Below are 26,398 nucleotides of genomic sequence, written 5' to 3'. Positions count from 1 at the left end.
CCTATGAACATGGCGTCCTTCTTTTTGCAGCTGAAACAGCCTCTACTCTTGTGGGAAAGGCTATCTGCAAGATTTCAGGGTGTGTCCGTGGGAACTTGTGCCTATGTTGTGACAAGAGCACTTGTAAGATCAGATGCCCAGGGTCAGTGTCGGGCACAGTAATGCGTGTGGGAGCAACGTGTGAGGGAGCAAGTGGAGCCAGACTGAATAATTTAAAATTCAGTTAAAATGTTTTTTTTTATATATATTTCATCTAAATATTAGACAAATCCACAGGAAATCAGGGTTGCCAAATTGCCTCCGTACAAAACCTGCACAGACATAGATGATGACGCTTTTTGACCTTGCAGGTTCGAGAAATGAATAGACCCCCCCATACACACACACACACTTCCTCCCATTCTATTAACATTTACCAGCGCAGTTTCCAGTTTTTCTTTAAATAATGACAAACGAATAAATCTTTATAACTCAAGCCTGGAGTCGAGTTCAGCCGACTCTCTAATTGATCAATGGCCGCAGTCATAGTGGAGAGTTCGTCCTTGGGCCCGGTGCCGTTATAAATGGCCGTCGACTAATGAGGGAGCCAGGACAACAACGACAACGTCGCCTCGTTTCTGTACCCGACGTTCTGGTACTCACCGGTGCGTCAGGACAAAGCCAGTCCACTCCAGTATGCGTTTCCGAAGCCCTCTAGGTGTCGGGCGAGAACCGGGAACAGCTCGTATTGAGCGGCAGCGCAAGAAAAACATAAAGATTTCTCGTTTAGAAACAAGCCGTTCTTATCGAACCCGCCGGCGACTGGCTGAAATGAGCCATAATGAAATGAACAAACAACAAGCTCCGGGACAAAATACTTTATACAACGTTGAAATCTAGCCAAATTGACGCATCACGCAGAAATCAATGGTCATCTAATTTGGGCTCATAACTGATTTTGTCAGCGCGCAATTCGAACAAGAACAAGATTAAGAAAAATGCAATATCGTTGCCGCGGATTGATCTGCATTTTAATCCACGTCGATGCTCTTCGGTGGCCAGCGTGCCGAGTCCGGAGATCTGTTCGACGTTCCTACAGATGAAGTACAAACTGTAGTTAATGCATAATGAAGCCTTTAAATGAATAGGAATAAATAATATAAAGAGTTAAACACACTTTATTAACACACTCATTCCCGACAGGTTTACAAAAGGTGTACCTCCTTGTTTCTACACTCACTTTCAATTTAATCAGCTCCACTTACCATATAGAAGCTCTTTGTAGTTTTACAATTACTAACTGTAGTCCATCTGTTTTTCTGCATACTTTATTAGCCCCCTTTCGTGCTGTTCTTCAATGGTCAGGACCACCACAGAGCAGGTATTATCATCTATCGCTGCTGTTTGAGTCGGTCATCTTCTAGACCTTCTTCAGTGGTCACAGGACGCTGCCCACGGGGCGCTGTTGGCTGGATATTTTTGGTCGGTGGACTATTCTCAGTCCAGCAGGGACAGTGAGGTGTTTAAAAACTCCAGCAGTGCTGCTGTGTCTGATCCACTCATACCAGCACAACACACACTAACACACCACCACCATGTCAGTGTCACTGCAGTGCTGAGAATGATCCAGCACCTAAATAATATCTGCTCTGTAGTGGTCCTGTGGGGGTCCTGACCATTGAAGAACAGCATGAAAGTGGGGTAACAAAGCATGCAGAGAAACAGATGGACTACAGTCAGTAATTGTAGAATTACAAAGTGCTCCTATATGGTAAGTGGAGCTGATAAAATGGACAGTGAGTGTAGAAACAAGGAGGTGGTTTTAATGTTGACTGACCCAAACATTCAGCAACAGATGTTGCTGCCGTTAAATATTCCCAGACATTGATTTGTTTGTTAGCTTGTCTCTCATTTCTGTCGGGATTTGGTTTGATCGCTGCGTTTCTCGCTGCTTGTTGAGACCGTTTAGCTTCTTCTGGTTAATAAAAAGATTCTATTTGATGTAATATGTTGATAATTGTGGTATTAATCAGGGTGGATTGAGTATTTACTAGGGATGTTTCTGCCCACGATGTGATGTGATTCACAATACGATTTTTTCCTGAGATTTTATTTGTCCTTTTATTTCTAAGGTAGGTACAAACTATGCAAAACAATGCTGCACATTTCCCTTTTTGTGTAAAAAATAAATAAATACATGAATAATACAAATAAAGAAAGTATCCTTACATGAATATATTTGGCCGGAAAATTCCGAACCTGGCAACCCTGTAGTGACGTCAATCAGGCGAGGTGATTAGTGCCAGTGCCCTCTGCTGTTTAAAGTGAATATCGATTCATTATACATGTTAACCGATTTGAATCGTTACACATGGGAATCGATTTTTAACTGTCTTGTGGTGCATCGTTACACCCCTAGTATTTACTCACTGCCAGCTGGTCCTGGGTTGCTTTTTCCTTCGGTTTCCGGTGTTTTTTGTGTTTAGTCGGGATGTCTTCATCTTAAGTTGTGCCAAAACGAAAGAAATCAGGAAGGCAGCAGAAGAAAAGACCCGTAATCAGTCACGACCAAACAATTTACAAAGACAAGCTACTGTAGTGATATATAATATTACTAATTATTTCCCTGAATTAATATGATTCATTGTCGCGCGGCCCGGGCGCAGTGGAACGTACAGGGGGGGAAACTTTGCACAGACATCATTAGTTTTTTCCAGGTTTAAAGATTAATCATGAAAAGCTCTGGCTCTTTAATTCTGTAATTTGTATATTTAATGGGGTGCTGCAGAATCTATGAGAGTAATTAGCATTCGCAAAGAGCTCATTAATACGCAACAACGTGATTAATGCCGCAATAATACTAACATGACTGAAGTTATTCAGGTTATGTATTAAGCAGATTCATTCCGAATGGCCCTGTTTGTTCTGCTTATAATCACTATTATGTTTCTACGTCCAGTGTTTGGTTGGAAAATACCATAACATTAAAACCATCAGCTCCACTTTCCATATAGAAGCACTTTGTAGTTCTACAATTACTGACTGTAGTCTATCTGTTTCTCTACGTACTTTTTTAGCCTGCTTTCACCCTGTTCTTCAATGGTCAGGACTCTCCCAGGACCACCACAGAGCAGGTATTATTTAGGTGCTGGATCATTCTCAGCACTGCAGTGACACTGACATGGTGGTGGTGTGTTAGTGTGTGTTGTGCTGGTATGAGTGGATCAGACACAGCAGCGCTGCTGGAGTTTTTAAACACCGTGTCCACTCACTGTCCACTCTACCTAGCTGGTCCACCTTGTAGATGTAAAGTCAGAGACGATCGCTCATCTATTGCTGCCGTTTGAGTTGGTCATCTTCTACACCTTCATCAGTGGTCACAGGGGCGCTGTTAGCTGGATATTTTTGGTTGATGGATTATTCTCAGTCCAGCAGTGACAGTGAGTGGACACGGTGTTTAAAAACTCCAGCAGCGCTGCTGTGTCTTATCCACTCATACCAGCACAACACACACTAACACACCACCACCATGTCATTGTCACTGCAGTGCTGAGAATGATCCACCACCCAAATAATACCTGCAATAATACCTCCTGCAATAATACCTCCAAATAATACATGAAAGGGGGCTAACAAAGCATGGACTACAGTCAGTAATTGTAGAACTACAAAGTGCTTCTATATGGTAAGTGGCGCTGATAAAATGGACAGTGAGTGTAGAAACAAGGAGGTGGTTTTAATTTTATGGCTGATCGGTGTAACACTGTTGCTTTCAATGCCGTCATAACGTTGAGCTCAAATTGAACCTGTTTAGCTCCCTGTTTAATGAGTCTTTTTACCAAGCATCACCCAAAAACCGTTCAATACGAACAGTCTTCTAACGAGGAGAGCCTTACTGTCCACGTCTGGTCACCGAAATCCTCCAAGTGTCTCATGAAACGCTGACACAGTCCTTACGTGTACGGACACCCGTCCCGAGACCCTCCGAGGTGAATCTCATCCTTCATTCCTCGGCTTCAGGAGACCATTAACCCATGCTCTTCTGAAAACTCCTGTCCGGATACATTCCACCAGGACTGACACCCCCCCCCCCCCTTCCTCCCAATCTCGCCCTCTTGCTTGTCTTTTCTCCAGTAATGGGCCCAGTGCTCTGATGGATGCGAACCGCATGTCAGAAAGAGCTGATCACCCCAGGGATTAGCCAAGCTGGATGTACCAGTGTTGAACATGCAGTTTTCCTGTCGTCTCTATTCCAAACATGTGAGCGCACCAGATTTACCCTCTGTCCAGTCTCAGTGGCTAAATTAACCCAATATGAGCCTTTTACTAAGGTCTAAATCCCAACTGAAAAAAGAGGGCGGGGTCTTTCACGCTGGCTAGTAGCTCGAGGTGCCTGGACAGGAAGTGGAGGAGCCCGGAGATCAGGGCGTGGCTCTCCCGTGCAAATTCAGACACGAATCACGGTCATATTTATCTGTACACTGGTTTATTAAAACACGTTTGCATGTCTGCAGGTATTAAGCTGAGCTTCCGTACGAGGGCAGAAGAGGGACTGATCCTGTTTGCCGTCTCGCCCGGCGAACAAGAAGAATACGTGGCTCTGCAAATACACAACGGACGACCCTACTTCCTCTTTGACCCTCAGGTACTACAGAAATGCTTTCTATAAGATTTAAATAATTCAACCCCTGCATCCTGAGAGTGTCTTTTTTAGAGCTTATGGGGTTTCTTGTTCGGGCAAGATGGTCCCGAGCCACAATCTGCACTTCCATGTCACAGAGTGCAGGTGCTAGACTAGCGTGCCTGCATTCCAGATCTGTCTCCTTTGAAATTACACACAGTATAAGTCAGCTGAGATTTGAGATCCCAGACTATCGAGCAGCTCAAGATAGATAGATAGATTATAGATAGACAGACAGACAGACAGACAGACTATAGATAGATAGACAGACAGACAGACAGACAGACAGATTATAAATAGACAGACAGATAGGTAGATAAGAGATTATAGCTAGACAGACAGATAGATAGACAGACAGACAGATAGATTGTAGATAGATTATAGATAGATAGACAGACGGACAGATTATAGATAGATAGACATACAGATAAACAAATTATAGATAGATAGATAGATACAGACAGATTATAGATAGACAGATTACAGACAGACAGATTATAGACAGACAGACTATAGACAGACAGACAGATTGATTGTAGATAGACAGATTATAGATAGATAGGCAGATAGATAGATTATAGATAGATAGATAGATAGACAGACAGAGAGATTATAGACAGACAGTCAGATTATAGACAGACAGATTGTAGATAGATAGACAGACAGACAGATTATAGATAGACAGACAGATTGAATGATTGATTGACTGATTATTAATCCCGAAGGAAATTAAACTCAAATGTAATCACAGGAGCTTGTTCATGCTGGAACAGGACAGGACCCTCCCCAGTGTGTTGCCACAATGTTGGAAGCCTATCATGATCTGTATAGAAATGTAATACACCTGTTAGCAGTAGGTGTAGCGAAGTCACCTGATCTCAATCATTCCGACTGTTGGTCGTATAACATATAGTGTCCTGTGTCCTCCCCTCACTGTCTGCACTGTGTTACGCTAGCACAGCTATGCTACAACACAGCTAAACTTTTCATGATCCGCCACCACCACCGAAATCCCACCAGTTCTGCGTTCCTAAACACAGTTTGTTGGCGGACCAGTTTGATAATTATAACTCAAAGTGGTGTCGTGCCCAATTAATGTCCCCCGATATCATGCCCATTAGTCCCCCCATTAACGAATTCAACAATTCTAATGGGATTAGCACCGCGGGTTGCTAATTGGGCGTGACGCAGGAAGCCGCTACGCTTCCCCACGCGCTCGTCGTAATAACCAAATTAATGAGCAGATTAGGACATGCCATCTCACCAAAGAATGTTCCGTCTCTGCCAACAGAGCCAGCGCCCTCTTTCCTTTTTGGAGTCGGACCCGTACTGGTACCAGCTGAAACATTAAAATAAAAATACATAGTGGTTGATCGATTAAACCCTGGGATTGATTAACACCATGATGATGAACACATTCAGTGTGTTTAATGCAATTCGATGCATCATGGTCAGAACTGGCATCAGATTTGAATCCAGTAAGCAGTTTGGGGCGCCCAGGTGGCACAGCAGGATAATCTGCTAGCACACCACTCCCGGGTTCGAATCTCGGCTCTGCTACCGGTCGGCTGGGCGCCCTCTACCAGGTGCAGTCGGTCTGCTGGGTGGGAAAGACCGTACCAAAGGGTGAGGACCTTGGTTGCCCAGGTCGCCTGTACAGAAAGTGGAGGAGCACAGAGATCGGGCGTGGCTCTCCGTACGTATAGCGACCTCACGCACAAATCCACCGAATATGAAGGGATTGGTGGACTGCGCCCACATCAGAGGGAGGGTGTGTCAGGCCAATATACACCCTCTTTAAGCACCTTTGGGGTCCCCAGGTGTGCAACCCTGTGCAATAGCTCTTGCAAGAAGATGGTACTCTACCCAACTTAGTAAGACTGGATTGAAGGGCAGCTCCATTTAATCAAATTGGAAATTGGCACTCAGGGGACATGGGGCCAAGTCCTGGTGGTGCCACTGCCATTTAGCAGTGCTCAGGGTCTCAACAGTGGCGACTTAGCAGTTGTGGGACTTGGATTGGTCCAGTACCCTTAACACTAAGCCACCATGAGACTTGGTGTAGGACAAGAAGTAGAACAAGAAGAGTCTTTAAACTTTTGACCTCCAAATACTATGAAATGTGCCAACCCTAACCCCACTGATTGGGTGAGCGTGTGGGCCCTATATTTCCTTTCCTCTCCTCCACAACTGGACACTGGAAATATCTGTACTGCTCTGTCATTCAGCTCTGAATCAACAACGGTGACTCGTCAAACGACTCGCTGTCACCAGAAGCGATTCTTGGCACGCCGTCCGAATTGATCCGATAGTTAAGAATCCCTTTTTAAATTTCGCACTCGGACGGGGGCGGGCGGAGGGCATTAAGGGAGCATGTTGTGTCTCCTCTGGCCGATACCTCAGGCCATCTTCTCTCCGCATATAGTAAACATATCGCGGCCGCTGGCATCGGCGCACTTATCGATCCCGTCATTAAATCCCCGTCACCGGGAAGAGACGCGGTGCTCTGCGCCTGGCCACGCTCGCCACGGCACGCGCCGCCGGCCCGCCCGAACCTCCCCGAAAGCCAGACTGATGTCATATTTTTTGCAGGACAATAACCCCCGTCTTAGCAGGGACGGTGCCAACGCTTTTAATTTACAGCGCGCTCTGGGAGCCAATCTCCAGGCAGAATTCGATCCGGTGCCCGCCGCAGGGAGGGTGGGGGAGACTCGGGATTGAGAGAAGTGAGTTTGAATATGGAACTGGGAGGAAAGTTCTTCCCAGCAACTCGGAAAGGTTGGCATATATGGAGCAGCTGTTATTTTTTGCTCCCAAATACATCAATAAGGCATAACATTATGACCACCTTCCTAATATTGTGTTGGCCCCCCCTTATGCTGCCCTGTACGCACCAAACTGTGATGCCCGTGTATTCTGACACCTATCTATCAGAACCAGCATTAACTTCTTCAGCAATCTGAGCTACAGTAGCTCGTCTGTTGGATCGGACCACACGGGCATCAATGAGCCTCTGCCGGTTTAACACTGTTTGATAGATACTGACCACTGCAGACCGGGAACACCCCACAAAAGCTGCAGTTTTGGAGATGCTCTGACCCAGTTGTCTAGCCATCACAGTTTGGCCCTCGTCAGACTCGCTCAAATCCTCAAAAACTAGGTAGGAGTGTCTAATAGATTGGACAGTGAGTGGACATGGTATTTAAAAACTCCAGCAGCACAACACACACTAACACACCACCACCATGTCAGTGTCACTGCAGTGCTGAGAATGATCCACCACCTAAATAATACCTGCTCTGTGGTGGTCCTGTGGGGGTCCTGACCATTGAAGAACAGGGTGAAAGGGGGCTAACAAAGCATGCAGAGAAACAGATGGACTACAGTCAGTAATTGTACAGTAGAACTACAAAGTGGAGCTGATAAAATGGACAGTGAGTGTAGAAACAAGGAGGTGGTTTTAATGTTATGCCTGATCAGTGTATACACATATATATATATATATTTATTTATTTATTTTTATTTTTGTATTTTTTTTAGGCCTCTGCTGTAGCCGTCAGTCCAGAACATGACGGAGGGAGGAGGTATAATGACAACCAGTGGCACCATCTGACCGCTACCAGGAAGCAGTCCACAGGAACGATCATCGTGGATGACCAGTACAGAGGTAATCGTTCACTCACATTTCATCATTACAATAGAACATGGCTCTGATTTAGCTTTTATAATGAACATATACTGTATACAAATAATGGGGGAAAACATCCAGTGAGCAGCAGTTCTGCTGGCAGAAATGCCCTGTTTATAACCCTACATTCAGACAGACCCGGCTGTCACTCATGTACAATCAGACCTGCACGTTTCCGAGGACGGGAGGCGGGGCCAGAATTAACAACGCAAAGTGGGCGGAGTCTGCAGCACGAAAAAGTTGAGCAAAGGATATGCTTAGTGTTTGGCTCACTCAAACTAGTAGAGTAAAACTAGTAGAGTCAAAGTTGGCATTCGTCTGCTGAACTGGCGCTCACTGGATGTTTTTTTTCGTGCCAAACATGCCACATGGCGTCGCTCCTCATTCCTTAACTCCTAATGCTTGGCGTAAACGCTAACCGATGCTACTGACCAGTGCCTGTATGATAGTGTTTCTAATGAAGTGGCCGGTCGGTTATTAGGGGTCGCCCCTGCAAGTTATCCTGGTCTGCGTACCTGATTTGGCATAGTTGGCGCCGAATCCAACCCTTCCTATTTTATCCGGGTTTGGGACCGGCTCTAAGACTTGTCTGTCTAGATGCCTGACCGGCTGATAGCACAGCTTAAATTCGAATGAGCTCTAGACATGACAGTGAGTGGGCACAGAACAGAGAGAGAGAGTCTGGAGCCTAGTTGTGTCTGGTGATCTCCTGGCCAGAACATTAGGCTGATGCCCACATGCGCACCCTCATTCTTTTTATTGAGTACTATGTGGTTTGGGATGCAGCATATCTTGTCAAAGGGGGGGGGGGGGGGGCTTTTTTTTTGAAATGCTTATTTGCTACTTGCTCTCAAACCAGGCTCAGCATCTGCGAACAGCGGCGGCACCATCATCGGCCCAAACACGGGCGTCTTCTTCGGAGGCCTCCCAGAAGATTTTCCAGTTCACCGGCGAGACACCGGTAGCACATCTGCCCACATCAGGCTGGCATCTGGACTGTGTTTGTTTTTTATTTGTACCTTGAATTTCTGACCAGACGTGTGTGTCCAGGTTTAGCCCGGCCGGTCCGGGAGGGTTTCGCCGGCTGCGTGAGGGATGTGCTCATCCAGACGGCGAGCATACCCGCGGACGTCTGGGAGCCTATTGACTGGGACTCTGCCCTGGACCGCCACGAGACCTACGAGGACTGGGAGGGATGTCCAACCCACTCCGAGCATGGCGTCTACTTCCTGGGGCACGGTAAAGCCTTGCAGTCTTTATAATGTCAGTCCCCCTCTGTACTGAAACACAGACTCACTGTGGTTACACGCCCCTTCTGTCTCCGCCCCTTCTGTCTCCGCCCCTTGTCTTTAATTTGTCTTTGTATCATTTGTCCCAGTTGTGTATACATATATAAATATGTATATAAATATATACAGTGTATCACAAAAGTGAGTACACCCCTCACATTTCTGCAAATATTTCATTATATCTTTTCATGGGACAACACTATAGACATGAAACTTGGATATAACTTAGAGTAGTCAGTGTACAACTTGTATAGCAGTGTAGATTTACTGTCTTCTGAAAATAACTCAACACACAGCCATTAATGTCTAAATGGCTGGCAACATAAGTGAGTACACCCCACAGTGAACATGTCCAAATTGTGCCCAAAGTGTCAATATTTTGTGTGACCACCATTATTATCCAGCACTGCCTTAACCCTCCTGGGCATGGAATTCACCAGAGCTGCACAGGTTGCTACTGGAATCCTCTTCCACTCCTCCATGATGACATCACGGAGCTGGTGGATGTTAGACACCTTGAACTCCTCCACCTTCCACTTGAGGATGCGCCACAGGTGCTCAATTGGGTTTAGTCCATCACCTTTACCTTCAGCTTCCTCAGCAAGGCAGTTGTCATCTTGGAGGTTGTGTTTGGGGTCGTTATCCTGTTGGAAAACTGCCATGAGGCCCAGTTTTCGAAGGGAGGGGATCATGCTCTGTTTCAGAATGTCACAGTACATGTTGGAATTCATGTTTCCCTCAATGAACTGCAGCTCCCCAGTGCCAGCAACACTCATGCAGCCCAAGACCATGATGCTACCACCACCATGCTTGACTGTAGGCAAGATACAGTTGTCTTGGTACTTCTCACCAGGGCGCCGCCACACATGCTGGACACCATCTGAGCCAGACAAGTTTATCTTGGTCTCGTCAGACCACAGGGCATTCCAGTAATCCATGTTCTTGGACTGCTTGTCTTCAGCAAACTGTTTGCTGGCTTTCTTGTGCGTCAGCTTCCTTCTGGGATGACGACCATGCAGACCGAGTTGATGCAGTGTGCGGCGTATGGTCTGAGCACTGACAGGCTGACCTCCCACGTCTTCAACCTCTGCAGCAATGCTGGCAGCACTCATGTGTCTATTTTTTAAAGCCAACCTCTGGATATGACGCCGAACACGTGGACTCGACTTCTTTGGTCGACCCTGGCGAAGCCTGTTCCGAGTGGAACCTGTCCTGGAAAACCGCTGTATGACCTTGGCCACCATGCTGTAGCTCAGTTTCAGGGTGTTATCAATCTTCTTATAGCCCAGGCCATCTTTGTGAAAGAGCAACAATTCTATTTCTCACATCCTCAGAGAGTTCTTTGCCATGAGGTGCCATGTTGAATATCCAGTGGCCAGTATGAGAGAATTGTACCCAAAACACCAAATTTAACAGCCCTGCTCCCCATTTACACCTGGGACCTTGACACATGACACCAGGGAGGGACGACGACACATTTGGGCACAATTTGGACATGTTCACTGTGGGGTGTACTCACTTATGTTGCAGCTATTTAGACATTAATGGCTGTGTGTGGAGTTATTTTCAGAAGACAGTAAATCTACACTGCTATACAAGTTGTACACTGACTACTCTAAGTTATATCCAAGTTTCATGTCTATAGTGTTGTCCCATGAAAAGATATAATGAAATATTTGCAGAAATGTGAGGGGTGTACTCACTTTTGTGATACACTGTATATATACAGTATATATACAGTATATATATATATATATATATATATATATATATATATATATATATATATATACATATATATACAGTATATATATATATACACTGATCAGCCATAACATTAAACCACCTCCTTGTTTCTACACTCACTGTCTATTTTATCAGCTCCACTTACCATATAGAAGCACTTTGTAGATCTACAATTACTGACTGTAGTCCATCTGTTCCTCTGCATGCTTTATTAGCCCCCTTTCATGCTGTTCTTCCATGGTCAGGACCACCACAGAGCAGGTATTATTTAGGTGGTGGATCATTCTCGGCACTGCAGTGACACTGACATGGTGGTGGTGTGTTAGTGTGTGTTGTGCTGGTATGAGTGGATCCGTCACAGCAGCGCTGCTGGAGTTTTTAAATACAGTGTCCACTCACTGTCCACTCTATTAGACACTCCTACCTAGTTGGTCCACCTTGTAGATGTAAAGTCAGAGACGATCGCTCATCTATTGCTGCTGTTTGAGTTGGACATCTTCTAGCCCTTCATCAGTGGTCACAGGACGCCCAAAGTTCCACCCACTAGGCTACCACTGTCCCATAGTGTTGCAGACCTTGGCTTCTGCTTTTTTTCCACACAAGATTCTGGAGTGTGTCTGTGGGAATTTTTACCCCCAAAAAACGGTGAGGCCAGGCACTGACGTTCGAGAAATCCTGTCTCACAGTAGACGTTCCAATCCATCCCAAAGGTGTTCAGTTCAGTTGGGGTCAGGGTTCTCTTACTGGAATTCATCACACCGCACTGTTCGTGCTTTGCAAGATTAGGCAAAGGCCTTCCCTAAACTGTTGCCACATTGCTCACATGGCTTCCTCGTCCCGCCTTTAGGCTTCCTCAAACTGAAACAGGAGACGTTCAGCGGCGGAGACGATTTCGAAATAACCTTCGAGTTCAAAACCGATCAGCTGAACGCGCTGCTGCTCTTCGCCCACGACGTTAACGGACAGGACTACATCCTGGTGAGTCCCGACTGGGGTTATGGAACATGAACATGGTGCATGCTGGGTGAATGTTGTTCCTGTGCTAGTTTGCATTGGCTGGTAGAGTGTGGAAGGTGGATTAGCTTTATGACATATATGTGTGATAAATTTTCCACATATGCCTTCAAGCCTATGATGATGTTAAGCTTGCTTGACTGTGGACACTATTGTGGACACTTATGTTCCAGCAGCTTCTCATTCCTGTTAAACCCATTTTCTGAATACAGGCAGAGCTCCAGGGCGGGATCCTCCAGTGGGCGTTGCGCTGGGGGGATCAGACGGTGGAGCTGGGCGTCTGGGTGGGTCTGTCCTACTGCGACGGAGGCTGGAACAGCGCCACCGTGCTGAAGAGAGGAGCGCTGACGGAAGCCGCCATCAACCACGCATCGGAGCAGCAGAGGAGCGCCAGAGGAGGAGACCTGATCATCAGCTCGCCTCTGTACGTCGGGGGTGTACCGACGACGCTACAGCACCCGGCACTGCACAGGCACAGCCTGCTGCACGGTTCGACACACACACACTAGACCTGGACCTTCTAATATTTTACATTATAAGTTTCCCATAAATTAGAGTGCAAACCTCAATTCCAAAAAAGTTGGGACAGTATGTATCATGGTTAATAATAAAACACACACTTTTATATTGTTGTGTGTATATAAAAGTAAGTATTAAAAAAGTATAAGGACCCGGACCGCCCTGCCTGGGGATCGAACCCAGGGCGAGGAGGGTATTTTCGCCTGCCCCACGCCCCCTTCGACTTGTGCGCAGTCCCTCGACCCCCTGTTATTCGCCCGTGCCTCGATGGATTCTCACATGTTCCGCACAGGTCCTTGCACAGCGTTCGAAGACCCCGCCCACCTCATCAGTCCGGTCTTTTTCCCCACCCAGCAGACTCCATGGCCAAATTTGTCTGCTCCAGGCAGCAGAATATCCGACTTTTAACCTGTCAATAATATTAGGCCCTGTAGAGCAGAACTAAAAAGAACAGGAAATAGGCAGGAAATGAACTTGTACACGAACGCCCCCTTGTGGAGGCTTTATGTTACATCTTGTAGACCGCAGTGGGGCCAGATAACAAACCACCGGTTTTATTAATTAGGTACATTTCAATAGAATTGTTTGATGGGCTTTGACCCCTTCTTGCTCATAAAGGTGTAGACCTGCTTTTGGATGCTCCTTGTGTACCCGTGCATGATTGCATTACCTGTTCATGCTTTCCTACAGATTTCTAGTATTAAATTGTCAGTGGAACGTCTTAGGCTTAATAAATAAATATTCACTTATTTAGTATGTCCCAACTATTTTGACGTTGAGGTATCTTAGTGCACTGGACTTCTTATTTTCTTCACCCATCCTTCTTTCTGTCAGCCAAAACATCACCCCCTCTCTCGTTTGCACCCCTCCCCCGTAGGATTCGGAGGCTGCATCAGGGACGTTCGATTGGCCGTGAGCGGTCCTGTCTTAAACTTGGCCGGTGCGTCGTGCGGCGCTGTCAGAGTCAATCTGGATGGATGCCTGTCAGCTGACACCAGCGTTAACTGCCGGGGAAACGATTCCATCCTGGTGTACGCGGGCAGCGAGATCAAGTCTGTGGATCGGGCGCTGCAGCCCTTCACTGGTAAACACACACACACAAACACTTGACCCAAAGCTGTTGTGTCCATTTTCTTTTGGTCTTGTCTCATGTCTCATGCAACTGTTTGGGCTTTTGTTCTTTTAAGTGGTGGACAAATCCCCCACCCCACCTCCGGCCAGGATGCAACCTCAGTGCTAATATGACACGTCTGTAATAAACACGACTCTCTGTTTGAACAGAATACCTGTACAGAGTGGTAGCGTTCGGAGACGGCGGGTGGGCAGCCGGGCCGTGGCAGCGAGGACGCAGTGGAGAGACAGGTAGGACTCACACGTTCAGGTTCCATACTTTTTTCTTTTTTTTCGCTGCCCTATTATTTACGGAGGAGCACGCTATGCTCTATGTGTTCCTCCACCATTATGTGGTCATCTAGACACTGTGAATTGCTTCTGTACAGCTCCTGACCAAGCCACTGGGCGGTCGTAGCTCAGCAGTTAAGATACTGGACTAGTAATCAGAGGGTTGCTGATTTGCCACTGTCAGACCCCCGAGCAAGACCCTTAACCCTCAATTTTCTTGTTTTTTTTTTGCTGCCCTATTGTTTATGGAGGATCACACTATGCTCTATGTGTTCCTCCACCATTATGTGGTCATCCAGACACTGTGAATTGTTTCTGTAAAGCTCCTGACCAAGCCACTGGGCAGTGGTAGCCCCTTTTTTCTTTTTCAGAGGATCACACTACATGCTCTGTATTCCTCCACCATTCAAGTTGTTTCAACCAGACATTAGGAGGTCATCCAGACATGGCGATTTGTTTCTGTAAAGCTCCTGACCAGACCAATGGGCACTTGTAGCTCTGTGGTTAAGATACTGGACAAGTAATCAAAAGCTTGCCGATTTGCCACCGTTGGACCCCTGAGCAAGACCCTTAACCCTCAATTGAATTGTATTCAGTCATAATTGTCCATATAACACTCATAACACTGTCCACAGTCAGACAAGCTTTACATCGTCATAGACTTCAAGGCTGCCATGCAGGAAATTAGCCTTTTTATTAATTGTTCAGAGGATCACGCTACACGCTCTGTATTCCTCCACTATTCAAGTCAGTCCAACCAGACACTACCTGGTCATCCAGACATGGCGATTTGTTTCTGTAAAGCTTTTGACCAGGCCAATAGGCAATAGTCGGACCCCTGAGCAAGACCCTTAACCCTCAATTGCTTAGATTGTATTCAGTCTGGACTGTAAGTCGATTTGGATAAACGTGTAATACGTAAATGTAACCGAGACCCGAACCTTGATCTCTGTCCTAACACTGTTACTGACGTAACACATCACATACGCTCGTACCATGAGCGCCGATAGTATTTACCACGCCATTCAGTACACTTTGTGAAGCATGAGTCACGTAGAAAAAGAGGTCACTCCCGGCCGCTTCTGAAATACGGCCCAGAACGAACGGTGCATGTACAGTCATATTAAATCAACGCTGAAAAAGTTACAGCTCCAATAAATTGTATTTATGCTAATGGTCGGATATGATTTACCGTCTCTATTAAAAGTGACGAATATGTGCACCGCCGCTGCCGCCACTCTCTCTCCCTCTCGCTGTTTTTTTTCCCCTTTCTCACACTTCCTTTTTCACCTATTTCCTCTCTTGCAGCGCCACGAAGTGTGTTGCCTCCCTCCAGAGTTGCCAGCGCAAATGGCTCCAGCGCGGAAGTGAGCTGGGAGGAGCCGCCGGGGGTCAGAGGTGTAATTGAGAGCTACGTGGTGAAGGCGTACAGCCGGGACCGTCCCCTGTCCCCTCCGGTCAGCGCCGCTTTCTCCAACACACAGGGGCTGATGGGTAAGCGCCTCACTGGGCATTTAGAGCACCGTATTTTATTTTATTTGAACAACCGCCAACTTCCAGCAGCACTAAACACATACTAATTTATTATTATTATTATTATTTATACTATTATTTATTATTATTATTATTACTATGTATATTATTATTATTATTGTTTATATTATTATTATTATTGTTGTTATTATTGTTATTGTTATTATTATTATTTATATTATTATTATTATTATTATTATTTATTATCATTATTATTTATTATTGTTGTTATTATTGTTGTTATTATTATTGTTATTATTATTGTTATTTATTATTATTATTATTATGAGTTTGGAAAACTAACAACCAATTCTGTGGACGCGGGAAGGGAGGGGGGTCAAAACACGGACGAGAATTTTTGTATTTGAGACGAAGCCTCATAGTGTTCTAGGTTTATATTCAACTACTAAGATCGGCTGTGCTGTGTTTTGTTGCTTCCAAAAACAAGCTTTATCAGGTCAGTCTGATAAGGTCAAAAGTGAGCTCTGGACATTTTCAGTGCAAAAGTGCACGAGTAAAATCTGCTGTACAAGACGGTAACATAGTAACGTAACAGTAAAATAATTAATGCAGAGCTATTAGTGTAAACGAGGTTGCCAGTCACCTGTTTATTTTTAAAAGTGCCGTGTAGCCTCAGCTGAATGCGTAATCGCCCAGAACAGGTGGCACTCCGAACCAGCCAATCCGAACCCTGTCTCCAGGCAAAATGGGCAGAGCCTTCTCTTTCCTCCTCCTCCTTCTCCTCCTCCTCTTGGCACCCTTCGAGCTAACCTTTCTAATTTACGCTAGTCTTGACACCAAATGCAGAATTATGGAGGCCAATAAAAAAGAAAGCTAATGAGCGGGCGACGATGACTACTTACGGCCACGCCGTGACACTTTAATGACATTTATATACATTTTCTGGCCCTTAAGCAAAGTCCTCGTAGTAATAAAGTCGGCGCACCCCAAATAGAGCATGGACGCTTGGTGGGAGGGGTGGCATACTTTGCTCTTTTTATAATTGGCAGGTATTTATATTGTGTATTGATTATTGAAATTCAGTTGGGGCATTACTTAAACAGAATGACCAATCACAGGCATTCGTGCTTGAAATCTGTCTGACCGTGTGTTGCATCCTTAATCCCCTTGCTGCTCTGTATACAGAAGGTTCCAGGGTGACTTAAGGGCACCTTGATTCAAAAGACATTGTCACATACATTGTCAAAATGCAAGTCGGACACGAGATGACCGATAACACAGCTGCCGTGCACCCAGGGTTCGAGTCTTCAGAACCTCTTATAGCAGCTGGGTTTAAAGTTCGTACCGTGCTTGTTTGGGGTATTTGATTCATTCTCATAGTCTGTGTGTACATGTGTGTTCACTTTTTTAGCTTCAACTGGCAACCCGCCTTCATAAAAAGTCTTCCCTTGGACCTACAGGGGTTGGACAATGAAACTGAAACACCTGTCATTTTAGTGTGGGAGGTTTCATGGCTAAATTGGACCAGTCTGGTGGCCAATCTTCATTAATTGCACATTGCACCAGTAAGAGCAGAGTGTGAAGGTTCAATTAGCAGGGTAAGAGCACAGTTTTGCTCAAAATATTGCAATGCACACAACATTATGGGTGACATACCAGAGTTCAAAAGAGGACAAATTGTTGGTGCACGTCTTGCTGGCGCATCTGTGACCAAGACAGCAAGTCTTTGTGATGTATCAAGAGCCACGGTATCCAGGGTAATGTCAGCATACCACCAAGAAGGACAAACCACATCCAACAGGATTAACTGTGGACGCAAGAGGAAGCTGTCTGAAAGGGATGTTCGGGTGCTAACCCGGATTGTATCCAAAAAACATAAAACCACGGCTGCCCAAATCACGGCAGAATTAAATGTGCACCTCGACTCTCCTGTTTCCACCAGAACTGTCCGTCGGGAGCTCCACAGGGTCAATATACACGGCCGGGCTGCTATAGCCAAACCTTTGGTCACTCGTGCCAATGCCAAACGTCGGTTTCAATGGTGCAAGGAGCGCAAATCTTGGGCTGTGGACAATGTGAAACATGTATTGTTCTCTGATGAGTCCACCTTTACTGTTTTCCCCACATCCAGGAGAGTTACGGTGTGGAGAAGCCCCAAAGAAGCGTACCACCCAGACTGTTGCATGCCCAGAGTGAAGCATGGGGGTGGATCAGTGATGGTTTGGGCTGCCATATCATGGCATTCCCTTGGCCCAATACTTGTGCTAGATGGGCGCGTCACTGCCAAGGACTACCGAACCATTCTGGAGGACCATGTGCATCCAATGGTTCAAACATTGTATCCTGAAGGCGGTGCCGTGTATCAGGATGACAATGCACCAATACACACAGCAAGACTGGTGAAAGATTGGTTTGATGAACATGAAAGTGAAGTTGAACATCTCCCATGGCCTGCACAGTCACCAGATCTAAATATTATTGAGCCACTTTGGGGTGTTTTGGAGAAGCGAGTCAGGAAACGTTTTCCTCCACCAGCATCACGTAGTGACCTGGCCACTATCCTGCAAGAAGAATGGCTTAAAATCCCTCTGACCACTGTGCAGGACTTGTATATGTCATTTCCAAGACGAATTGACGCTGTATTGGCCGCAAAAGGAGGTTCTACACCATACTAATAAATTATTGTGGTCTAAAACCAGGTGTTTCAGTTTCATTGTCCAAACCCTGTACTTCAAGTGCCTCTGGTTTACTGGTTAATTTGCACTATTAGGCGGTCCTAGCAGTCCTACGGCAGTTCAGTCAGCAATCGCTTAGTCAAAATGTCCATAAAAGGTCTTCCCTTGGATCTAAAGGTCTCACCTTGGACCTAAAGGTCTTCCCTTACTTCTAAAGGTCTTGCCTTGCTTCTAAAAGTCTTCCCTTGTACCTAAAGGTCTTGCCTTGGACCTAACGTGACCTACAAGTCTTCCCTTAGACCTAAAGGTCTTCTCTTGGACCTAAAGGTCTTCCCTTAGACCTAAAGGTCTTCTCTTGTACCTAAAGGTCTTCTCTTGGACCTAAAGGTCTTCTCTTGGACCTAAAGGTCTTCTCTTGGACCTAAAGGTGAGGTCTTCCCTTGGACCTAAAGATCTGCCCTTGGATCTAAAAGTCTTTCCTTGGACCCAAAGGTCTTTCCTTGGACCTAAAGATCTTCCATTGGACCAAAAAGTCTTCCCTTGGACCTAAAGGTTTTGCCTTGCTTCTAAAAGTCTTTCCTTGGACATAGAGTGACCTAAAAGTCTTCCCTTGGATCTAAAGGTCTTCCCTTGGACCTAAAAGTCTTCCCTTGGACCTACAACTCCTCCCTTGGACCTACAACTCCTCCCTTGGACCTAAAGTGATCTAAAAGTCTTTCCTTGGAACCAAAAGGCTTCCCTTGGACCTAAAGTGACCTAAAAGTCTTTCCTTGGACCTAAAGGACTTCTCTTGGACCTACAGGTCTTCTCTTGGACCTACAGGTCTTCCCTTGGACCTAAAGGTCTTCTCTTGGCTCTAAAGGTCTTCCCTTGGTCCTACAGGTCGTCCCTTGGACCTACAGGTCTTCCCTTGGACCTGAAGGTCTTCTCTTGGACCTAAAGGTCTTCCCTTCTAAATTTATTAATAAGGAAACACTTAATAAGGAGTCACTTAAAGAGTCGCTGGACGACCCGAAAAGAGCGAGAACAACAGTTTCACAGTGAGTTCACAGTGAGTCCACAGTGAAGTATGATGGTGGAAGCATAATGCTAAGGGAATGCTTCTCTGATATTGTACATAAAGCCTCTGTGGTTTTTCACACCAAATTAGTCAAACATGCTTTAATGATCAGAACCAAGGACCTTCCTTAAACTGTTTGTTTTTCACAAAGTTGAAAACAATACAAGAATATGCTGAAACATCCAGTAAGAAGAAGAGGTGTCTATATACTTTTGGCTGTATCATGCAGTTAAAACTTATCGGTGTAAACGAGGTCGAGCGTCGCTTGTTTACTTCGCCGAAGTGCAGAAACGCCACTCGGAGCCAATCCCCACCTTGTCTCCGGGCAAAATGGGCAGATCCCTATTTTTACTCCACCTCCTCCTCCGCCTCCTGCTCCTGGCAGGCTCCGAACTAACCTTTCTAATTTACGATCGTCGTGACACCGAAGCCTGAATCACGAAGGCGGCTAGCAAACGAGCGGCTAATGGGTCAGCCTCTTAATTGAATTAAAAGACGTCAGACGGAGGAAGCGGAGACACCTGCCCAGAAACAAGCGCGTCTCAGTGTTTACTCTCTCAACTCCTCCAGCGAGCTGTCCCGCGCCGCCATTAGACTTGCGTAAGAGGGCAAATTAGCATGGAAGCTAGCCAAGGAGCCACTCGTTCGTGCCCGCGCTCTCTCTCTCTCTCGCAGACGGCGTTTTGTTTCGGGACGATACATGAATTAATCAATCCTGATTGGAGCTCTTGAGAGTGTCGATAATTTATGACCAGGTCTTATTAATTCTACGTTATTTACAAGTAAATTTACCGTTCGGGGGGTTTTAATAGGTGTCTGTTGGAATTTCTCCCAAACATGGATGCTATTTTTGGGTGTTTATTTATTCGTGTAGTTTTCTTCAGTTTCCTTTTTCACAACGCTTTTCCTGGCAGAGTAGGGCAGTATGAGGTCACTAACCACTTCTTTACACTTGTCCAGATCACCACCACCACTCAGATGACACTCAGCTGTATATATCAGCCAAACCCAACGACACTAACACAGTCAGTAAGATTAAAGATTGTGTAAACTGCATGTCGTGTAACTTTCTTTTACTTAATTCAGATAAAACCGAGGTCTTACTCGTTGGATCTAAGGCTGTGAGAGACAAGTTGTCTAACCTGGTGCTAAACCTAAACACTGTCTCTGTTACTCCCAGCTCAGATGTAAAAAACTTTCTAAAAGTCTTCCCATGGATCAGTTTTTCAGTGTCATTAACAGATATATACACCGACCAGCCATAACATTACAACCACCTCCTTGTTTCTACACTCCCTGTCCATTTTATCAGCTCCACTTACCATATAGAAGCACTTTGTAGTTCTACAATTACTGACTGTAGTCCATCTCTTTCTCTACATACCTTTTTAGCCTGCTTTCACCCTGTTCTTCAATGGTCAGGACCCCAACAGGACCACTACAGAGCAGGTATTATTTAGATGGTGGATCATTCTCAGCACTGCAGTGACACTGACATGGTGGTGGTGTGTTAGTGTGTGTTGTGCTGCTGGAGTTTTTAAATACCGTGTCCACTCACTGTCCACTCTATCAGACACTCCTACCTAGTTGGTCCACCTTGTAGATGTAAAGTCAGAGACGGTCGCTCATCTATTGCTGCTGTTTGAGTTGGTCATCTCTGAGATCTTCATCAGACTTCACATGGTGCTGTTGGCTGGATATTTTAGGTTGGTGGATTATTCTCAGTCCATCAGTGACTGTCAGGTGTTTTAAAACTCCATCAAAGCATACCAGCACAACACACACTAACACACCACCACCATGACAGTGTCACTGCAGTGCTGAGAATGATCCAACACCTAAATAATACCTGCTCTGTGGTGGTCCTGTGGGGGTCCTGACCATTGAAGAACAGCATGTAGGAGGCTAAAAAAGCATGCAGAGAAATGTATGGACTTCAATCAGTAATTGTAGAACTACAAAATGCTCCTATATGGTAAGTGGAGCTGATAAAATGGACAGTGAGTGTAGAAACAAGGAGGTGGTTTTAATGTTATGGCTGATCGGTGTATTTCTTATGAGCCTCCACTGCCAAGGCTCATCTCTCGTAAGCCACTGACGGGATAAATTAGACATTTCAAACAACCGCTGTGTGTTTTGCTCTTAATTTGTTCTTAATTTCAAAGTGACTCATCGCCATCGTGGCGTAAATACTACCAATACTGAAGATACTGGTTTCTAAGAGACTCTCGGGCTGCTTTTTAACGCCGTGGCCCGTGTGTTCCATTAAATACCATCATTAGCGTCTCATACGCCGAAGGAAAAAAGGCCGGCATCGCTTTCCCCACTTACGTCCCATGATTAATAAAGTCGTTTTAAATCCGGGGCTATTATCAGAAGTGATGGTTAAATTATGCCGTGTTTGAACAGCCGTTGCATTAAGTCTCGCAGCACAGTGGGCGCAGGGTCTGCCGTTTGAAATATGGAACCCGAGGAATGACATTCGCCTCTCTCTCTCTCTCTCTCTCTCTCTCTCTCTCTCGCTCTCTCTCTCTCTTTCGCAGGAACGTTAAGTGGCCTGGTTCCTTTTAGCAGCTACCGTATTACCCTAACGGCGTGCACTCGGGCGGGCTGCACCGAAAGCCTCCAGGCCACCAGTCTCACCACTCCACAGGAAGGTAAAGTCATTTAGAGGGTCCCGACCCCCACATTTCTTGGATGAATAATAAAAATGGAGAGGGAAAAAGCTGGAGCAGGACTCGGCCATTCGCTGGGAAACCTGAATCTGATTTAAAGTGAGGTGATTGTTTAGAGACGTGTAGGTGGGACACATATTTAACCACATTTACAAGAACAGTTTTTAACCACCTCGCAGCCTAAAAAATAAAAATGAAAATATTAATAGGCCCCAAAATATGAAGACAAGATAAAATAAGCAGACAGAAACATAATAATCTTGCCATAAAGTGACACACATGTTAAACATGGTATTAAAATCCTTATAAATAAATAAATTGGCCCAATGTGCCCCATTAAAGTATGTATTTAATTGAGAGAGATTGGGTTAATAACCTCAAATAAATCACATTAGTACAAACTTAAATCTTGCAACTCTTTAAAATGACCTGTTCCTTTATTTATTTATTTTTATTTTTTATGTTTTTTATTATTAGTCTGAAAGCACGTTGTGAAATCTTGCATAGCACCCCTCTGATTTGCTCTGAGGAAGAGCTAAAAGCATTTGTTTTACAGTCAAGCAGAAAGAACTGATTTTTTAAACAGCCTATATACTGCCTATTTATTTATTTATTTTTTACAGCCAGGCAGAAAGAACAACTCTTTTTCAAACAGCCAATAAGTATTTTTTTATTAAAATACATGCGTTTTTATATATATATATATGTTATTTTTCTTTTTTCTTTTTGTTACATTTGTGAATTATTTATTTTTATTTATTTATATATTTTTTCACTTCTTTTTTTTTTACAGCCAGGCAGAAAGAACAATTGATTTTCAAACAGCCAACAACTATTTATTACATTTCATTTTATACATATATAATTGTTTTTATTAGAAAATGTGCAAATTTTTTTTTTTTAATTTTAATTTCATTTATATGTTTTTTACAGGCAGCTAGAAAGAACGACTGATTTTTCAAACAGCCAATATTAGAATTAGGAATTGGAAAATGTGCATTTTATTTTATTTATTTATTTATTTTTTTAAATTGTATTTATTATTTTATTTACAGTCAGGCAGAAAGAACGACTGATTTTCAAACACCAAATCAAATACTTTTTTTAGGTACTGTCAAGTTAAATCAGTCTAAATAAAACGACCACCAAACTGGGATCTAAAAGGGTTCTGGTAGTGAACAGGGTAGCTTTAGCCCCCTGTATTCTAACACCATGTATGTTTAATAGCTGTAATGCAGATGAATTGCTTTTTTAATTGCTGTTACTTTGTCTACGTGAGCGTCTTGACAGTAACGAAGTATCGGTAAGATTAATGAAAGCTTCTTCGTTTCACTCCGCTGGATGAAGAAGAAGAATTGATCGTACGACTAGAAGTATGAAACGTGAAGCCGGTGTCTCTCCTGCTCTCTTTAAACTCTTCTCCGGTCAGTCTTTATTACCCGCGCGTCTCTTCAACTCCGCCGCTAAGACAAAGACGCTCTCGTAGAGAACAAGCGTCAGGTCCGTTGACAGAGTCGCTTTCTCTTACATGAAACAGCAGCAATAAAGACGGATTAATAGTCAGGAGCGATTATTCACCCTGTCTGAGACTAGTTCTGTTAATAAAACTAGCCCTGCTCTGCCCAATAGTTTAAAGCCCTTCGTTTTAGGCTGGTATGCATTATTTTGGTATGATAGTAGGATATGAACCTGATTTTTAAAAAGGATCATTTGTGGTATCGATTATGCACTTTTACTCTTTGGCACAATGGTCAAAGATCCAGGGGTTCAAGCGCTATCAGCCGGTTAGGTGCCCTACGTATTAGCTCCCTGTCCAGAGTCTTCACACCTTTTGTTAAGTGTTTCTGTGTGACGGCAGACCCACCAGGACCCTGATCAGGATCAAGTGTTTAATGGAAACAAATAAAAGAGTCATGTTAAAAATGGCTTTAGCAATATTCACCAGTAATTCTGCAAACGTTCTCATTTCACTCTCTGTCCACGTTTAGATTTTTTTAAGCTTTTAGGTTTTCAAAATTCTGACAACATTTAGATTTTTCAAATTGAAAACCTTTGAAATCGATTAAATTGGTAATAAATGTTGCCATCGGCTGGAAACATTTCAAATCCATACAGAGAAAAACCGCAAATCCTCAGACAGGGGGCGCTATTTCACAATGTGCTTTATATAAGAAATATATATAAAAACATTATTATATATTTTATTGTTCTATTGTTATATAAGTCAATTGTAAAGAGTTGCAGGATGACCTGAAACAACAGGAACAAATGGAATATATATATATATATATATATATATATATATATATATATATATATATGTGTATATATATACAGTGTATCACAAAAGTGAGTACACCCCTCACATTTCTGCAAATATTTCATTATATCTTTTCATGGGACGACACTATAGACATGAAACTTGGATATAACTTAGAGTAGTCAGTGTACAGCTTGTATAGCAGTGTAGATTTACTGTCTTCTGAAAATAACTCAACACACAGCCATTAATGTCTAAATAGCTGGCAACATAAGTGAGTACACCCCACAGTGAACATGTCCAAATTGTGCCCAAATTGTGCCCAAATGTGTCGTTGTCCCTCCCTGGTGTCATGTGTCAAGGTCCCAGGTGTAAATGGGGAGCAGGGCTGTTAAATTTGGTGTTTTGGGTACAATTCTCTCATACTGGCCACTGGATATTCAACATGGCACCTCATGGCAAAGAACTCTCTGAGGATGTGAGAAATAGAATTGTTGCTCTCCACAAAGATGGCCTGGGCTATAAGAAGATTGCTAACACCCTGAAACTGAGCTACAGCATGGTGGCCAAGGTCATACAGCGGTTTTCCAGGACAGGTTCCACTCGGAACAGGCTTCGCCAGGGTCGACCAAAGAAGTTGAGTCCACGTGTTCGGCGTCATATCCAGAGGTTGGCTTTAAAAAATAGACACATGAGTGCTGACCAGCATTGCTGCAGAGGTTGAAGACGTGGGAGGTCAGCCTGTCAGTGCTCAGACCATACGCCGCACACTGCATCAACTCGGTCTGCATGGTCGTCATCCCAGAAGGAAGCTGACGCACAAGAAAGCCCGCAAACAGTTTGCTGAAGACAAGCAGTCCAAGAACATGGATTACTGGAATGCCCTGTGGTCTGACGAGACCAAGATAAACTTGTTTGGCTCAGATGGTGTCCAGCATGTGTGGCGGCGCCCTGGTGAGAAGTACCAAGACAACTGTATCTTGCCTACAGTCAAGCATGGTGGTGGTAGCATCATGGTCTTGGGCTGCATGAGTGTTGCTGGCACTGGGGAGCTGCAGTTCATTGAGGGAAACATGAATTCCAACATGTACTGTGACATTCTGAAACAGAGCATGATCCCCTCCCTTCGAAAACTGGGCCTCATGGCAGTTTTCCAACAGGATAACGACCCCAAACACAACCTCCAAGATGACAACTGCCTTGCTGAGGAAGCTGAAGGTAAAGGTGATGGACTAAACCGAATTGAGCACCTGTGGCACATCCTCAAGTGGAAGGTGGAGGAGTTCAAGGTGTCTAACATCCACCAGCTCCGTGATGTCATCATAGAGGAGTGGAAGAGGATTCCAGTAGCAACCTGTGCAGCTCTGGTGAATTCCATGCCCAGGAGGGTTAAGGCAGTGCTGGATAATAATGGTGGTCACACAAAATATTGACACTTTGGGCACAATTTGGACATGTTCACTGTGGGGTGTACTCACTTATGTTGCCAGCCATTTAGACATTAATGGCTGTGTGTTGAGTTATTTTCAGAAGACAGTAAATCTACACTGCTATACAAGTTGTACACTGACTACTCTAACTTATATCCAAGTTTTATTTCTATAGTGTTGTCCCATGAAAAGAGATAATAAAATATTTGCAGAAATGTGAGGGGTGTACTCACTTTTGTGATACACTGTATATATATGTATGTGTATATATATATATATATATATATATATATATATATATATATATATATATATATATATATATATTAGTTTTCTGTTTATTATTATTATTATAATTATTGAATATTGTTATTATAATAATAATTATTATACGTATTTATATTATTATTATTAATATTATTATTAATTAAATAAAATTGTTAGTAGTAGTACTACTGTTTTATAATAATAATAGTAATAATTTTAT

At 44.2% G+C, this 26,398-nt stretch overlaps 1 protein-coding gene across 1 annotated transcript in view; it reads left to right on the top strand.

Annotated features, from left to right (window-relative positions):
- The window catches only part of ush2a (Usher syndrome 2A (autosomal recessive, mild)), a 226,484-nt gene that overhangs the window by 64,305 nt on the left and 135,781 nt on the right, over positions 1-26,398 (top strand). Inside the window, exons 22-31 of the mRNA XM_063007063.1 lie at positions 4,494-4,624; positions 8,201-8,327; positions 9,208-9,309; positions 9,399-9,587; positions 12,231-12,361; positions 12,610-12,886; positions 13,794-14,000; positions 14,198-14,278; positions 15,626-15,811; positions 22,090-22,203. Coding sequence (XP_062863133.1) covers positions 4,494-4,624; positions 8,201-8,327; positions 9,208-9,309; positions 9,399-9,587; positions 12,231-12,361; positions 12,610-12,886; positions 13,794-14,000; positions 14,198-14,278; positions 15,626-15,811; positions 22,090-22,203 — 1,545 coding nt within the window. The remainder of the gene's footprint in view (positions 1-4,493; positions 4,625-8,200; positions 8,328-9,207; positions 9,310-9,398; positions 9,588-12,230; positions 12,362-12,609; positions 12,887-13,793; positions 14,001-14,197; positions 14,279-15,625; positions 15,812-22,089; positions 22,204-26,398) is intronic.

Source organism: Trichomycterus rosablanca, chromosome 13 (assembly GCF_030014385.1).
Source record: "Trichomycterus rosablanca isolate fTriRos1 chromosome 13, fTriRos1.hap1, whole genome shotgun sequence".
Taxonomy (NCBI): domain Eukaryota; kingdom Metazoa; phylum Chordata; class Actinopteri; order Siluriformes; family Trichomycteridae; genus Trichomycterus; species Trichomycterus rosablanca.
This window is presented reverse-complemented; position numbering and strand designations above follow the sequence as displayed.